Here is a 16,454-nt window from a genome sequence, read left to right on the forward strand (position 1 = left end):
AGGACGCGGTTGGGAACTACCTGCACTTTTTTTTTAATCAAAATCAAATAGAAACGGGTTTGTCCGACTGTCTTTTGTTTTGCGCATGTTTATGTTTTTTTTTAATAGAGTAAGCGAGAAGCTTCATGTCAGTTGCCCATGCGGGGACTAGAAGTTTAAGAACAAGCCCTGCGATTGTATAGGGTTTTCCTGGACCCATTTATTCGCCATACTATAAAATAATAATGGGGCAATGATTCTGAAAGAAAAATCAACTCCCATTGTAGCACCTGTTTTGGATTTGAAGCCTGAGAGCTGAGATTGGCACTTGATTAGTTCCGATTGAGTAAAGAACACAACAAAAGTTGCATTGTTTTACTTTGCGGTAGATAATATAATGAGAGATGTCTATGTCACAGCACGCTGTATCCAACCCAATGTGAAGAAAAGAATGGAATCAAGGTCCATAGATTACAAGAGAGGGAAAATGCAGTATAGCAACGAAAACTCTTCTGCGCAATTTGCATTGAAGATTTACAAATAGTTGGTACAGAAGAACTCTTTGAATGGTATGGTATGATCACACACAGAGTTAATGAAGTGCAGCTTTTACAGAGGATGATCCTTCTTTGAGCTTACGGAAGTAAGATTTATACCTCTGTGCTAAACCAAACATGCCTAGAGTGCCCCCTGTGTGAAGCATCACCACTTGTGCACCCCCTTCCATTTCTTCCCTGCTAAGTTGTGTTGCCATTTCCCATGCAGCCAAAGTATACACAGGATCCACTAGAACACCAGTCTGCTGTGCAATTTGTTGGCATGTCTCTGTTTCTCCTTCCAAAACATTGCCAAATCTAACAGAGAGAGAAAGACACGTCTCAAGTTGTTAACCAAAACAAATAATTCCAATCAAAATATATCCTGAATAGATCTTACACTGTATGTGCCCATGACATCACAAATAAAGACTTAGTTCTCAGTCTCCTTGAAAAAACACTTCCCTTCGGGGGACATTTATAACTCTTTTGCACTGATTTTAAACTAATAATTGTGAAGAAGGCTACACTGAATGGATGATCTCACAGTTTATAAGTAGGTTACAATGAATAGCTGTGCAATTGTTACGGGAAACTCCTAAACAATGTTGCCAAATTACAGAATTAGTGAAACTAGCAGTAGAGACCATCAAGGAGGCTGAGTGATGTATACACTGAAATGAATAAAAAAAAGGGCTCATCTTTTCTGATTCATTGGTCCAATGATAATTACCCAGTAAATATTATACAACCCAGGTCAATTTGTTTTTAATACGTTCTCTTTATCTCCTAGTTCTCCCCCACATTGCATAAGAAACTTCATAATCTAATTCTTCTACTTCCAGATTAAAAAAAAAAAATGTCAGTTCTCTCTTTATTTCTCTGCTTCTGAATTTTGCATGGATATTATAACTAGAATTTTTTTACGGAACCTTATTATTACAATTCTGCGCATATATAATTACTCAAATGTTCCGTGCTACACAAAGGTTAAACACTTGGTTACATAGATTTTAAGGGCAACAAAAAAAATGGAAACATAAAGTTTGAAAGAGCAAAAAAAGATAAGCACATTACGCACTTTCTCTGATGGAAGCGCGCGACCCAATGAACAACTCCATCTACTTCATTTAAGCAATGGTCAGTAAGATGAAAACCAAATCGTGTCCTGAAATCAGAAATTAATTTTTGCTCTTGTTGTCTGTATGCATCGATTGTATCAGCCAACATGACTGCAGTTACCTCCCATGGGAGCCTGAGAGGTCACCAAAAATAGTTAAGAGTGTTGCCATTGCATGGTCACATAAAACTCAATCCCTGGGAGTGGTTGGTAACACAATCATTCAAATATTTAGTCAGGTCAATTGAAGGCTCTAATAGAAACTGGAACATACCCTAAACATTGGGCTCCAATTCCCAAACCAATGGCTGTTGTTCCAGTGCCAGCATCTACAACCAGCTTTATCTGTCTCTCTTTTCCAAGTAAATAACTCTGGCACAGATACTGCACCAGGCGAATGACACCTATAAGAAAGAATCACGTTAAATAAGCCATTGTTGGAAGCACTAGCAACTGCATCAACGACAAGTTCCAACTGATAATATAGAAATAATAAAAAAATAGTGCATTCTTAATCAAAGGGAACCTATGCTCTCTTAAATCATTAAGCAAATAGATATTATGCACATTGTCAATCCTTGGTACACAGCCCAGAGCAGCAAAGAACAATCCAGAGACCATGAGGACATTGGCAAAGTTTAATGCACAACTAAACATTTCAAAGTCACAGCAATCCATAAGAACCATGAACATTTTTCTGGTGGTTCTCCTTGACCTTCATCAACTGCCAGTCAGTTCAAAAGTGCATAAAATAGGCCTCAGGTAAAACAACTTGAGATTCTTTGAGACAAGCATGTCAAATAAACATTGTGCTTCATCTATTACAATATAAGAGCATTAACAGAGAGTAACTCAGAATCCTCAACATGATACCCAGATAAGAAGATCCCACGAGCCTGGGTAGTAGTGCGTCATGGGCATGATTACCAAGGATCTAGATTTCCAACCTGTCTTTGTGCTTACTCCCTAAAAGCTAACAATTACCCACAAAGAGAAAAGGATTTCTCAGCAAGTATGCCTTCACATACATATACAGAAACAGGATTTCCACCTTACCTAGTAATGCTACAACATCCCCTGCTCCTTCATTGATGATTACGACCTTTCTTGGATGGTTCTCGGTGTTTCCATGATCATCTATGTGCCCAGAGCTTGAAGTACTAGACTGGGCTGATAAAGATGACTCAAGGATGTCATTACAGCATAAAATATGGCCAGTGTTGCTTGCCACCAAATCAGCATGACTCTTCAGCATATTCATCCGATGGGCATAAATAGATCTCGGAACATAAGTGATATCTCCATATATTGTTGAAATTAGGTTATAACCCGTCAGAATTTCAGGCTGCTCTCCTCTCAGAAGTAAATGTGATTTTAGCCCTCTCTCAGCACATGAAACAGCTGTAAAATGCATATCTCACTAAGCCAAGCAAAATCTCATATTTACTTGTTAGAAATAGAAAATCCCATAAAAATCAAGCAAGTGTCTTAGAGTCACTACAGCAAGAGATTACCTACCAACAGCTGCTGCGTGCGCACTTTGACAGCCTCCACATGTAACCTAGAAAAATGCCCCAGTTGAAAGTTATTTGGTCTTCAAAGTCCCTAAAATTGAAGAGAGAATGGCTTGGTGAAGTCTACTGCATGCCATAATTCCCTAAAAACTACAGTGGGTGTTTACTTGCATGAGCTGAGATCCCTCGAGGTTGAATCTAACAAGGACAAGCCAATCATTGACATGACTAAAATGCAAAACCAGAAACCAGCTGCTCCAGAAAAAAGCAAAACTACGCACATGATTCACAATAAAGGGGAGAGACCCAATTTTTAAAGCCAACAACGAGAAGCCCTGCATTATAACATAAAATCGCTATCCTATATCCTTAAGGAATGCAAGCTTACCACATCAGTCACGGAATAATCTACAAGGAGGGGGAGCAATGCATCTAGTTTTCTCGCTTTATTACCATTTACCAACGGATGCAACAAATCATCCCTTACAACATAGAAGAAAGAATCTTCACTGCCTTTCTCCATCAAGTCATCGCCAAAATATGGTTTGGTATTGTTCAAAAAGGATAAGTTACCAGATGGTCCATCCCTATTTCGTCCTTGCGAAGGGGAAAGCTTTATTTGGTGAATTTCAGTATCTGGGATATGTAACATCCATCTTCTATTAAGCACCTTTGACATTAACTCTTCATCGCTCAGTTTAACTTTAGGAAGACCCTGGAAATGAATGGAAAATACATAATCTTTATATGATTAACACACCTCTCAACGGTTTACTTTAGCAAAGGAAAAGAAACAAAAAAGCAACACCAGCCCTTGCCCAGAAAAGAAACTTTAGGCTTTAACCAATAAATTTACTGGAGTTTGTTTTGCATTCTTTCTAGAAAAAAAAAAAAAAAGAGCACACAGTTCCCGATTATTCCCTCTTCCCTTCTTCTTCTTCCCAACACATAACAAAATATACTGTAAGAGAAACTCTAAGCAACAATGTAAAGTCTTTACTCACTAATCACTTGGGCTGGCTATAACATTTACAATTCATGAAAAAAAGAAAGAAATCTTCAACGAGGGAAAGAGAAAAGGAACCTGAGAATGACTTGAAAACTGAGCCAAGCAAAGCCCGGTTTTCATGGCCTTGATTGTTCTTATACTGGTTAAACCTTGTAGTTTCATTGCAGTGGCTGCCTGCCTGCCTCCAACTCCCACTCTCTTTACACTCTACTCTCGCAGTCCTCCCTCAAGAAGAGAAGACAGGAATCGAAACTAATTTTCTGGCTTGTGCTATGCCGTTGGGCCTTGCCTATCTGCGGGCTTCAGTCGAATAAATAATATACAAGTCCCTAAAGTTGTAAAATACTAATTACTCACTCCTCCAGGTTTCAGACTAACTATTTTATTATTTCTGATATTAAATGGACTAATCAATTGATTCCAAAAACAAATAGGGACTAAGTTATAATTAACTCAGCTTCAGTCAAAAGGGGAGGTAAAAAATCCCGCCAAGATACGATGCCGTAAGATGCATCGGCTCGAAAGCGTAGCTGTACATAACGATAAAATTAAGCAGACCCTGGGGTTTTATCAGGGGTTTTCTTTCTCAATCTTAAAAATGTCGACGGCGGATTCCTTGTCGGCTTCTGGACGGAGCTCGGAGAAGCTGAGCTTTCCATCTCTCCAATCCAAAATGAAAATCGACCCAGAAGGTTGCGAAAAGGATCTGGTCTGGTTTACAGCCAATTCAAGTCGGCTTTGGAGCTTTTTCAACAGCAAGCATCTCTCAATTTCTCCACAGCCATTTCCAAGCATCTCAGTGACCGCGCCACGTTTTTGGCTCATGTTACACCCTTTTACCCGAAGCAACTCGCTGAGTTTCTCAAATCGTCTGCTCGGACTCTGCCTTCAGGTCTTCGGTATCATGATACTCAAGCGCTTATTCTACTGATTGACTGAAGGGAATACCCAACACCATTGTTACAAGTACTTGCAAATGTTTGGGTAAAGATAACACATGCGAAAGCCAATGGTTTAAATTAGTTAACAGCACAAGAAGTTCAACCATGACAAAACCCTCGTCACTGATCAGTTCAATCCTCAATTTCCCAGCGAAGGATTTCTTATGGAAGTTCTTAGGCTCAGTATAAACTTGTATAGCAGGAGCTGCTACGGAGCAATTTTACAAGGTGCTACTTGGCATGTTTGATTCATCATCAAGGTCAGCTTTCTTTTCTTTCTTTTTCTTTTTTCGGGGGGGAGGGGGGTTTCCAGTTTTTGAAATTTGATTGCATCTGTCAGAATCATGATTGCTGCTGTCATTTCTCCTTGATTATGAGAAGATTGAAGATGATGATGGTGATGCTTCAAGTGGCGAAGACGATCCAAATCCTCAAACTGCTCAAGTTGTCATTAATGAAGAGGATGTATAAGGTCAGATACCCTATATTTTGTTTTTGGCGAAATTCTAGAGGCAGCCACTCGACAGTAACTAGCAACCTGTGCAATCATAATAGTCCATATGGCTAGTAACTTATTGCTAACTCGTTAAACATTTAGCTTGCCTAGAAGAAAACAGAAGAAAAAACAGAGCCACCAACATGAACATGAATCCCCAAGGTAACCCATCACTTTGGTCCTCTTCCATCCACCCAAAAAAAACAGCACAACGGTATACGCAGAAGCCTAACATCACATGAAACCAAACACCCAAATCAGCTTTAACTTGAGTTTTCAAGTTCCAATTTATATGGTCAATGGTATATTACCCAACCTCACCCCTTTCTTGTTGGCAGAATTGGCATTGATTCACTGAAGGAGATGTTATGATTAATCTATTAAAGATTGAAAAATCATGGTTAGTTTACCATATTTCGTTGTTTTTTGTTCAAAATTCCAGGCATGCCATAAAGGTACAGTAGCTACTAAGAAGAAAAAGAATCCTCAACTCTATTCAACCATCTCAAAGATGCATATGTTTTTTCTCTTTGCCTATAATTTTACTCAGTGTAGTTCCACAGAAATTCTGAACATCTGTATGTGGGATAAAGAGATTTTAGAATTCCATTTTGCTTGCAGGGGTTTGCCGAGAAGTTAATTTTTCGCCTTCAGACTTGCAATGAATGTTTTGAGGTGATTATGAGATCTTGGCTTTGGAAGAAGCATAGACAACACAGCAGGTGTGTCTGTGTGTACCTTATTTTGAAAAAATAACTGGGAAGTAGGTTCCTGGACAATGAGCAACAAGAATGAAGAAAATGTTGGAACACAATTGAGATTCCTTTTTTTTAAAATGCTGCACTGGCTTTTATACTTTTCAGTTAAAATGGACATTTTTATTGACGTCAATTTCCGTGTAAACTTCAGGTCAAGATTTTATTGTATTTTTATCCTTCTCTTCTTTCCTCAGAAATATGATCAGGTGTGGTGCTAGAATGAAAGAAATTTATGCCGTGGCAGCAGAAAGATGGCCATGGCCTTTCTTACTTTTCCATTTTGATTGATTGAATTTAATGCTTTGATCGTAGTCATCTCCCCTGCAAATTTACTCTCTCGGTCTTCATCTTCCTCTGTATGTTTCTCGGGTTCTCTTCCCTGCTACTGTTTTGTTGTATCAGGTGCCTCCTGATGCAGATGAGCCACTGTTCAAACAAATAGCAAACCAGTTTGTACATGATCGTTCACGTCCCGTGCCTGCCTTTGTTATGATTTCATTGCGAAAGTGTAAACAGGTTGTTTCCGTTGACTTTATTTGCTTGTTCCAGGTCATTTCTGTTGAACAAGAGAAAAAAGAGAAAGCAGAACCGTTCCGGGGGAAGAAAGCATGGAAATGATCAGAACCATGTATTAGCACGTCGTGAAGCTTCTTCATCAACGTGCTAATGAAAGCTTCTACGTGATGCAGCTCATGGTATTAAAGCCAGGTGCCAAAATTGGTGCGACTCATTGTTGATCATCACAGTAGCTGATTAGGGTTAAATTTATTTTTAATATTAATATATATATCTTAAAGTTCAAGAAAAACTTTAAAATTTTCATAGACTGCGATGAGCACCCAAGCTGGTGATCAAGGACTCGGTCCAGTCCTTGAGTTTCCAAGAAAGGTCGGTCCTATGAGGCGTTGCCCCTCCCAAGAAAACATTTTTTATGTCCAGAAATCTTGTTCGCCTTTCTCCAAGTGTCAACAACCTTGGAATCAAAACTTCTTTTAACTTCTTGGATGGGAAAAATTTAAAAAAAAAAAATTGAAAAAAATATGATTGCTAGCTACAGAGAAGAGTGTGCCTACATAATTACTCGAACGCGGGTCCTTATAAATTAACTGATTTCCTAGGGTAAATATACGAGGCACACACCTTGAACGTCTTTTGCAGCAGAGCAAAAGCAACATTTAAATATCACAACTCTCGTTTTGAATTCCCAGTTGAACAGAGGGAAGGGGAGAAAAAATAAAATACAGGGCGGATGGGAACCAAAATATATTTGCTTACTCTTCTGCTAAACATGAAGACGGATCAGTGCTCTGACCGAATACATCAGGAATTCCATCCCAGTTCTTTCTTTCTCTTGCGTCCCAGTACCTGCCCATATAACAATAACATCCATCCTCGTCCTTCCGGAACCATCTTGGTTGCCACCCCCTTTCCTGCAATTTCCTCGCCTGTTTCACGAAGAAAACGTATATTTTACTTGAGAAAAATAAAAGAAAAGAAGAATACAACCTTTTTGTTTTTCCTGATGAGCATGGGAGAATGAATGATACAGACACACTAAAGAACCGCAATACAACACCATAAACCCAGTGAATCCTAATGCACCTTGATATCATCTAACCAATCAGCACAGAAGAGAAATTAATGATTATAGGGAGCATAAACTTCAAAGGGGATTCCATCACAAGATCTTATAGATGATGAGACAGCCAAAAGTCTCTGCACAAATGAATGTGAACTATAAGGAAAAACAGATGCTCCAACAGCACGGCCATAACATTTTGTTTTGTTCAGCTTATGGCATCGCCTATTAAAGATAGACAAGCAGGTACCTGTCTTTGTAGCTGCTCCAGTCTCAACTTCTCTGAATTAGCCAACTCATATTCCCCATTTTCTAAGTGTCTCTGATCTGGTCTCAATCTTGAGTCAGTAGGAGGCAATTTTTCCAACAAGCCAGGAGTGAGTTCATTCAAAGATATTGCAAAAGGGGTGAGATTGTATCTTGTCTTGGTAACAGATTTGTCCCTTTCCCAGAGCAAGACAGCCTCCGTCATTGGATCGTAACCCTTTGGCTTTGTAGTTGGATCCCCAAGCACATAATACATTGCTTCATCCCACTTCCCAACCAGCATTGCTACCTTCTCTCCTGTTCTATTATCTTGTACAAATCCATGGACCTACAGTAGAGAAAAGACGTTATGTCACCTTTTAGACACTTCTCATATCGTATCATTTATACCATTTTTATGTTACTAAATGGGTGTGCCGTACTTCACCCAATAGCACACTTGCACTTTGGACCTTGGGCCCAGGCTAAAACCCCTCGGAGCTTAAGAGTGCCTAGCAGCTTTAACAACATTAAAGTCTATTAATTAAGGGTGGTGTTATTCCTACTCCACTTTCGTGTTGTAATCTCATTCAACATGTTGCTTAAATATGACTATATTGGTCGTTACAACAAAAGTGAAGTGGAATAACAAATTAATATTGATAGTATACTCTAACTCTATATCTTATAATATTAATATAAATCTATATTAAGAGAGAATATAAGAGAAGGCTTTGGACTTTGGCCCAATGATCTCTCTCTCTCTCTCTCTCTCTCTATATATATATATATATATATATATATAGAGAGAGAGAGAGAGAGAGAGTATGGTAACGACTCTAGCTCTGGGCTAGCCCAAAAGGAGCAGGTTGTTATCATACTCTCTCATGTTGTTTGTAATATAAAGAGATCATTAGAAACTCCCAATGTAGCTCTGGACTCATGGATAGCTATCGTGGTGGATCCCAATTTTATGTGAACGAGGAAGCCATACCAGGAGTACTTCTATGTATTTATGTATAATGCAGGCATGAAGAAAGAAAAAACTAATAGAGCCTGATGGAAAGCTATGTAAGTCATCATCTACCATGAGTTAGAGCAAAGCAAACCATATCCAACCTTTAAGGAAAGAGAGGGGAGGGAATAAATGATATAACTCTTCCACATCTGATGAGTGGATTAGAGAACCCTAAACACACCATAGGAGAGCTGAGGTATGTTATTAAGCTGCCTCAAAGTGCTAATTATTTGAGTTCTAAAAAACTGTCATTATTATTCGTCTAAATTCTTTTATCTCATCTTTTCTGGCTCAATTTTCTGCTGCTCCATACATTTCATAAAGCATTCTGCCTGGTTTAACAGCAGCTAGCAATATATGGATTATGGATTAATAATCTTCCAAAAGGCCCTGGGATATACATTGATGGAAAGGTTGTTAATCTCTTTAACAAACAAGAACGGAAAATGATGAAATCACTTTACTTTTTGCCCTTCCTCCACTTGAATATTTATCTCTATATGGTTTTCTACAAATTAGGAGAAAGGGCAAGGAGGTCAAACATCTTTTAGTACAAGGTTCATAATTTATTTTTTTTTGGAACAAAAACTAAAGAGGGCAACTGCCCCCCTGGTTGTATGAGAAATATAATAATTACCTGATGGGGATTTCGGTCTATGATGGACTGCTCCTTGAACTTGAGCTTGCAAGAGTAGTTTCCACTGCCCTTGATGCGCATTGTTCCATAGTGATCGCAATAAATTTTACCAAGTATAATGTTGTATATGGAGGTGGTGACCTTGCTCCACTGAAAGGTCTCACCATCCTCAAACTGCAGGGTGAGGACACCAACAGGATCAAGCTGAATAGACCGCCCCCAAAACTTCCCTTTGAGATTGGAGTCAGCCCAGAACTTCCAGCCTCTTCCCTCACAGTGGCAAGCAACTACCATAGGGTGGTGACTTACCTGAATAAAAGGCTAGTCAAACATCATATCAAGGATAAAGAGGCTGAATAAAACTAGGATTCATTTCTCTTTCGATACTATTCAACATCAATAGTAATTGTACATCTGATGCAAGAATTAGTCACAATCAATTTAAAACATAAGGTGGAAGAAAGAGCATTACTTTTTCTGAGAAAAAACGAAGTCCTTTATCTGGATAGTCAGCCTCATAGGTCTCCCCAAGGAGAGGGTTGAAGGGTTTGCACTGTCGACCTTCTGTTGAGGCATACCCAGATACAGCAAAAGCTGCAATGTTTAGAATTCTCATCAAATCATTCCCCTGCAACATGCAAAATCTCATTATGTATAAATAAAAATGCTTACTCAATGACATCCTAATACAATATAAGAACCATAAACAGTTCCCACATGAACCAAATAATGGAACTAATTAAAAACAACAAAATAGAATTTTCAATAAACTTTTGCTTACACAATATTAGTTTTCTACAAATATGTTCAAGGTCTGAGCACCTCATTATCCATAATGAGAAATAAAGGCCTTAAACAGGCTTTTTTTCAAACCAGATAGCCCTCTAAAATGAAACAGGCAGGCAGGCAGAATGACCTTAGTCCATTCCAAGTTCCCTAAATGGGGATCACAATCACCAAGAACCCAAGTAACAGCAAGTTACCAAATTGAATCAGTGGTAACAAACAAAACAAAGGAAAGAAGTTGATTCGTTAATTAAAAGAATAAAAAAAAAATCTGTTACAGTCCACCAATGCTTGATCAACCAACTACCTGGACTAAAATGTAACAAGCAGGTCATGCTTTAAAACTGCTTTGTCACAAAAGAAAGCACAGCTGAGGACCTGACCTGCTTTCCCCATTCCAATGCTCGGTCAACCAAGTACGAGTACTCCAAATCCTCAAAGCACTTCTGCAGTGAAGAGAGTGGTTCATTAAAATAAACAGGAAGACAAACACCAGACAAGTCCTTCCCGATATTGTCCTTGATAATTGACCATAGTCCAACAGGCTTCTCTTTCTCCTTCGGTTCTGGCAAATTATCTCTTCTTTTAACATAAGGATATTGAACTGTCATGATCTCCTTCTCAACCCCAAGCAAAAGATCAGGACCATCTTTATCATATATACCAGCATTTCCAGCAGCTTCCCTACTCCGATAGGAAGCACTTCTTAAAGCATCTGCAGACAAAAAGTCATTTGTATCAAAGAAAATACCGTCATCTTCATCTGATTCAACATCTCCTCCATCTTGACTTTCATTATCAGCATCAAAATCACTCGCACTGGCCTCTGACATGACAGAATAGAAATCTGTGACATGGAAAGAACATGAATATGAGTAATTTTTCAACACTCGCACCAACAACAAGTCTCATCAGAAAACTTAGAGCGCAGAAATGCCTTTTAAACAATCTAGCTAAGTTTATCATAAAGTTGAAATAGAGATTGTCAAAGACTGTCGTGAGGAAGGAGCCATGTACAAAGTACAAAAATCCACCAACTATAACTGATACCGGTAGAGAACTTACAAGTTTGCTTGTCTATTTTGTTTCAACATGCCAAAATGAGACAAAAAAATCAAGTTACAGAAGAACCAGGAAATTGATTAAAATTATTCAGCATGTAGAATTCCAAAATGATCTACAAGGTTGATTTGCTCCATCAAAATATCAACCAACGACTTTTTCCTTATTTCCCCAACAGTGGTATGATTGAAGTATTTTCACACAAAAGGCTATGTAAACTCTTTCATTAATAAGACCTGATAGGCTCTAGCATCAAAATATGGTAATAACAGAGATCTAAAAGCAAAACTAACCACTAAATCGTCTATTTGCTTGTCCACAATATGAATCGCGTTCCTTCGTTTCATCTACCACAGTAGTTTCCAGCTCTATTTTCTCTGTCTGCAAAACAAATTGAAGTGTGAAAATTACTCGATAAAGTTCTTCATCACTGATCCAGCATCATATGCATGAGAGATTCTGTGTGCTTAAATATGAAAGGAATAAAATTTCATAAAATGATGATCATCAAAGAAACGTCACTATTAATGCCTTATAGTTCAATGCACAGTTTGCAGCAATACATATTCATTCACATAAAACATAAAATGAAAACCTTCTCTCTTTTCCGTGTCTCTGAAGTACCAAGAATTTTTTGTTTCCTTGTAAGCATATTTGAAATATGAAGCATTTGGGGACACTGTCATTCTCATTTATTTGAGATTCTAATTGATGGTGCTATCATAGTTGAGAGAGGAACTCTCCTCTTTGAAACCTAGGGTAGGTCAATTGGTTCTTCATCAACCATGAAATCTTTTTGACCTAGGAATGAAGTATCTTAGCAGATTTATTAATTTAATTAGTCTAATGTATTATGAGTGATTTTGCAAATTCCAGTAAAACAAGGGTATTTTGGTAGTTTTTCCTAATTTTTAGGAGGTCTAACTTTATGTTGAAATTTGTAGTCTTTTAGGGGGCATTTGTTTTGCATAAAATGTTTTCTTGATTTTCTTGTGTTTTTTTTCCCATAAAATATTTTACAATAAAATTGGTCACCATAAATTTTTTTATGTTGATCTTTAAATTTAGTTCATTTGATGAAAAATATTTTAATCTCGTAAAATTTTGTAAAATATTTTATAGATAGTAATCCATTCATAATAGTATCCAATTATTTCAAACACCGCCATCCTATCACCAACTCACCGCCACCATCTTCACCACCAGTGCCACCACCAACACCACCACGCCTCCACTACGCCGCCACCACTACCATTGATATATTGGTGCATGTGTCTCTTCTACTAGTGTGAACATCTCAAATTCAATTGAAACAACAAAACCTATTTACTGCAATTCTTGAGCCAAATTCAAGGTGAATAATATATAATAACGTTTGAAAAACGAAAATGAGATGTCCAGCTTCATTCTCATGAAATTCTGGAATGTAAAAGTATGTTATACTCATGCTTGCATATATTTGAATTTATTATTGCACGGATCAAAGGTAAATAAAGGAAAAAAAAGAACCTCTAATTGCCTCAATGTGTCCAGCAACGTGATGTGTTTATGTTGCAGAGCCTTCAACCTGTTTTGCATCTCAGAGAGTTCTGATAACATAATGGACTCACAATCTTTGACGACTGTCTCGCCAACACCTTCCTGCACTAGTCGTGACCTTAACTTCTCAGTTGAAATGACAACATCTTCAGACGGTGAAAAATCACCGCTTGTCAACGCTCTAGGGAAAAGATCTTTAGCAGCCTGCAGGGCCTCAACCCATGCAGCTCTATCTTCTCTCGTTACGCAACACAAGTGAAGAGTTTTTGTTCCAGTGAATATGGTGAGCCTCTTGTCATCTGATTTGCTAGCTCGAAATGAAGAAACCTGCTTGCAAATTAAGGTTAAAGACCAAACAAGCTACCACAAAAACATAGAAACTTATTGGAAATAGGGGTCATAACACGTTACTACATGACTGCTGCCTCTGAATTGAATAACATCAGTGAGAAGATAGATAAGTTCATCATGTATCATTGGAACATTAAAAGAAAATCAGCTTTTCAAATCATGCACTCAACTTCAAAGAGATAGATGCTCGAGGAATATTAAAAGAAAATCACAGTACATAACAGACATGTAAATTATTGGATTCGGGAGGACTTGAATATCATTATCACTATGTATAACCACCAGCACATAATTTATAAGAAATTCCTTTAAATGAATTTCCTAACGATACACGCTGACATAAAGGACTATTAGTAAAGTTTGGCAAGAGACAATAGCATCAAACAAATCAGCAGAAACAAACAACCAAATAATAAACATATTTCGTAATGATCCATGCTCACATAAACAACAAAAAAGCAAGGAAAAGTCAACAAAAAGAAAAGGAGTTTGTTCTTCTTTTGTACTGTATATAATAAAGAAACAACCTTCAAGTGAATCTCGCCGAATGGCTTGCACTGCCTGAGCCGATTATTACTACCACCACCATTACTGCTGCCGCTGCTGCTGCTACAACTCCAATTGACTTTTTTCATGTACCTCAAAGAACCTTCTCCGATAACCCTAACTCCCTTGTCTCTACCTGCTGGACTCGTCAAAATCTTATCAGGTCCATGAATCTTATAATACGACAGCACTCCATCTTCAAGCATAAACCACCGAGACCTCCATCCCTTCCCATAATTCACCCATTTGTACAGAATACCCGCTACACTCACGCTCCCACTCACACTATAAACCTTCGAGTCTTCGATTTCTTGGCTTACAATCGATGAAAACTTGTCGAGGTCGCGAGATGCCTGAGCTGAAAAACTCTGTTTTGAGCTTTGATTTAGGGTTCTAAGTGAAGAATCAAGTCCTAATTGCGACTGACTCACTGATTTGGCCACAACCGGGTTGGCCCGATCCCGATCGATAGATACCGGAGCAATGCAGCAGAGAGGATTCATTTTTTAGGCCGAGCTCCGAATTGGTTCGGATCGGATAGCAAATGCACGGACCCGATCGGAGCTCCAAGGCTTTAGCGAAACGAAACGTCTCGTAAATGACATAAGATCCAGGAGATACGAGTATAAATTGAAGAGGAGAGGAGAGGCGGGTGCTATAAATTTTTGAGAAGGAGGTAGCTAAGCTTAGCTAGCCTGTAGGCTATCCATGCTAATCATGGTAGTAAAAGAGGAGAGAGGGGAGGGGGGAGGGGGGAGGGGCTGCAAGACGCACACTGGATCCCATTTAAGGCAGTGCTGATGCAGTTGTCAGTAATGCAGAGGGGGAGAAGAGAGAACAGTGTTGTAGTAACAGTGCAGTGTGGACTCGAAGCGTAGGTTAAGCTAAATTACGCATTTTAATAAAAAGAGAAAGAAAGAAAGCGGGCGCATGATTTGATGACCTGATGTTGATTATTTTTTTATTTTAAACTTTTGTTGTGTTGTTGTTTGTTGTACAGATACGAGAGAGAGAGAGGGAGGGAGGGAGTGGGGTCAGGTGGGTGGGGTCATAATGGTTGTGGAGAGACAGCTAGCGTGCGCAGTTTGGGCAGCGGGGGGTGTGATAGTGGAATTGAGAGTGTCCTTCGGCTGAATGAGTGCCACACTTCCTTGTATGGGCCCCGGCCCATTCTTCTCAAAACTGTGAAAATGACTTGGTTAACCCTAATTCTTGTTTTTATTAGTTTTGATTAGTGCGTTTGATTCCCAAGGCCAAGGGTATTCGACCAGTCAATTTTTAACATGGCAGCGACGTAGCAGCGCAAGAAAACTTTAATGAACGGATGCTTCGAACACACAAATTATATTATTATTTTGTAAAAGACTAAAACGCGTGGATACTATGCCCCCTCTCATATTTCATTGTGCTTTAGGTTTTTTTTTTTAATTTGATTCTTAGATTTTTAGTTAGTTTGATTGCATTCTTTTCAATTAAATTTAATAGTAATTGAATCAAATTTATTAATTAAAAATAAAGTTGAAAGATAAAGAATCAAAGTAGAAAAAAAGTCATAAATAGATGATGGTTTCAAAGTTCATATGAAACATTAATTTAGGCCTTGTGTTTTAAAAAATTATACATAATCGGTACCTTAATATTTTTTTCAATTTAATTTTGTTACAAAAATTTATTTTTTATTTCTTAATTTCTAATTTAAAAAATGAGAGAGAGATCACAGGATTTTGACGAAAAAAAAATATTGTTGCCACTGAGTTAGCCCGCCAAACATAGTTATTATTTGTGTAAATTAATCCATCTGAATAAGAAGAGTTCATATTAAATATATATATTTTTTTTTACCTTTAAATTTTGTGAGAAAATAGATTTGAGCTCAAGAAGATTTTGAGTTTTGGGTTGATTTTGATTTTTTACAATTTTTTGGGTTTTTTAAGCCATGGGTAGGTTTAACATTGTTTCTATGATGTTTTCTAAATGTTTTGGGTAAATAAATGGGTTGGAAAATGAGTTTTTTTTATATTAAAAAAAAAAAACCTCAAGCCATGATTTCATGATCACAACATTTACTGAAATCTAGGCATAAACAGATAACATATTGTTTGATTTAAAAAAAAAAAATTGAGGTGGACAATGCAACAAAAAAAAGGGCTTAGACATGTGGGTCTTGACAAAATGAGTTAGGCCCAGTGGGACCTGGTCTTTTTCTTTTTTATATTTTATTTTTTTTCAAAAATATTTTTTTATTTATATTTAAATCAATACAACTTCTCTCTTTTATTTTGATTGTAGAGCCTCTTTTAAATGATGGATTTTTTTGTTATTTTACATGTATTTAAT

The 16,454-nt window shown here is 37.8% G+C and overlaps 2 protein-coding genes and 1 long non-coding RNA gene across 7 annotated transcripts; 1 reads left to right on the forward strand and 2 right to left on the reverse strand.

Annotated features, from left to right (window-relative positions):
* Window positions 1-321: 321 nt before the first annotated feature.
* On the reverse strand, window positions 322-4,457 carry LOC118033533 (D-cysteine desulfhydrase 2, mitochondrial). 4 transcript variants are annotated; one of them, XM_035038548.2, is made up of 7 exons: window positions 4,234-4,457; window positions 3,538-3,864; window positions 3,154-3,196; window positions 2,692-3,036; window positions 1,910-2,039; window positions 1,597-1,770; window positions 322-833 (listed from the first exon to the last, which is right to left on the reverse strand). In XM_035038548.2, exons 1-7 carry the CDS (start codon window positions 4,318-4,320, stop codon window positions 572-574), a joined length of 1,368 nt encoding a protein of 455 aa, XP_034894439.1. In that variant the 5' UTR covers window positions 4,321-4,457; the 3' UTR covers window positions 322-571. The 4 variants fall into 4 exon arrangements, with proteins under 4 accessions (XP_034894439.1, XP_034894440.1, XP_034894441.1 ...); XM_035038549.2 differs by lacking the exon at window positions 4,234-4,457 and having other exon boundaries at window positions 3,150-3,196; window positions 3,538-3,677; XM_035038550.2 differs by lacking the exon at window positions 4,234-4,457 and having other exon boundaries at window positions 2,692-3,240; window positions 3,538-3,676.
* Window positions 4,458-4,681: 224 nt separating this feature from the next.
* On the forward strand, window positions 4,682-6,287 carry LOC140955973 (uncharacterized). Of its 2 annotated transcripts, none has more exons than XR_012170803.1 (2): window positions 4,682-5,359; window positions 5,440-6,287. It is a non-coding gene; the product is annotated as an uncharacterized lncRNA (long non-coding RNA). The 2 variants fall into 2 exon arrangements; XR_012170804.1 differs by having other exon boundaries at window positions 5,481-6,287.
* A 120-nt stretch (window positions 6,288-6,407) lies between these two features.
* LOC118033531 (oxysterol-binding protein-related protein 1D) lies at window positions 6,408-15,095 on the reverse strand. The gene is made up of 9 exons (XM_035038547.2): window positions 14,099-15,095; window positions 13,191-13,547; window positions 11,975-12,062; window positions 11,003-11,466; window positions 10,306-10,461; window positions 9,834-10,142; window positions 8,183-8,527; window positions 7,629-7,798; window positions 6,408-6,779 (listed from the first exon to the last, which is right to left on the reverse strand). The coding sequence occupies exons 1-9, from the start codon at window positions 14,618-14,620 to the stop codon at window positions 6,752-6,754; spliced, it is 2,439 nt and encodes an 812-aa protein (XP_034894438.1). The 5' UTR covers window positions 14,621-15,095; the 3' UTR covers window positions 6,408-6,751.
* Between the last annotated feature and the right edge of the window lie 1,359 nt (window positions 15,096-16,454).

Source organism: Populus alba, chromosome 10 (genome assembly GCF_005239225.2).
Source record: "Populus alba chromosome 10, ASM523922v2, whole genome shotgun sequence".
NCBI classification, from domain to species: Eukaryota; Viridiplantae; Streptophyta; class Magnoliopsida; order Malpighiales; family Salicaceae; genus Populus; species Populus alba.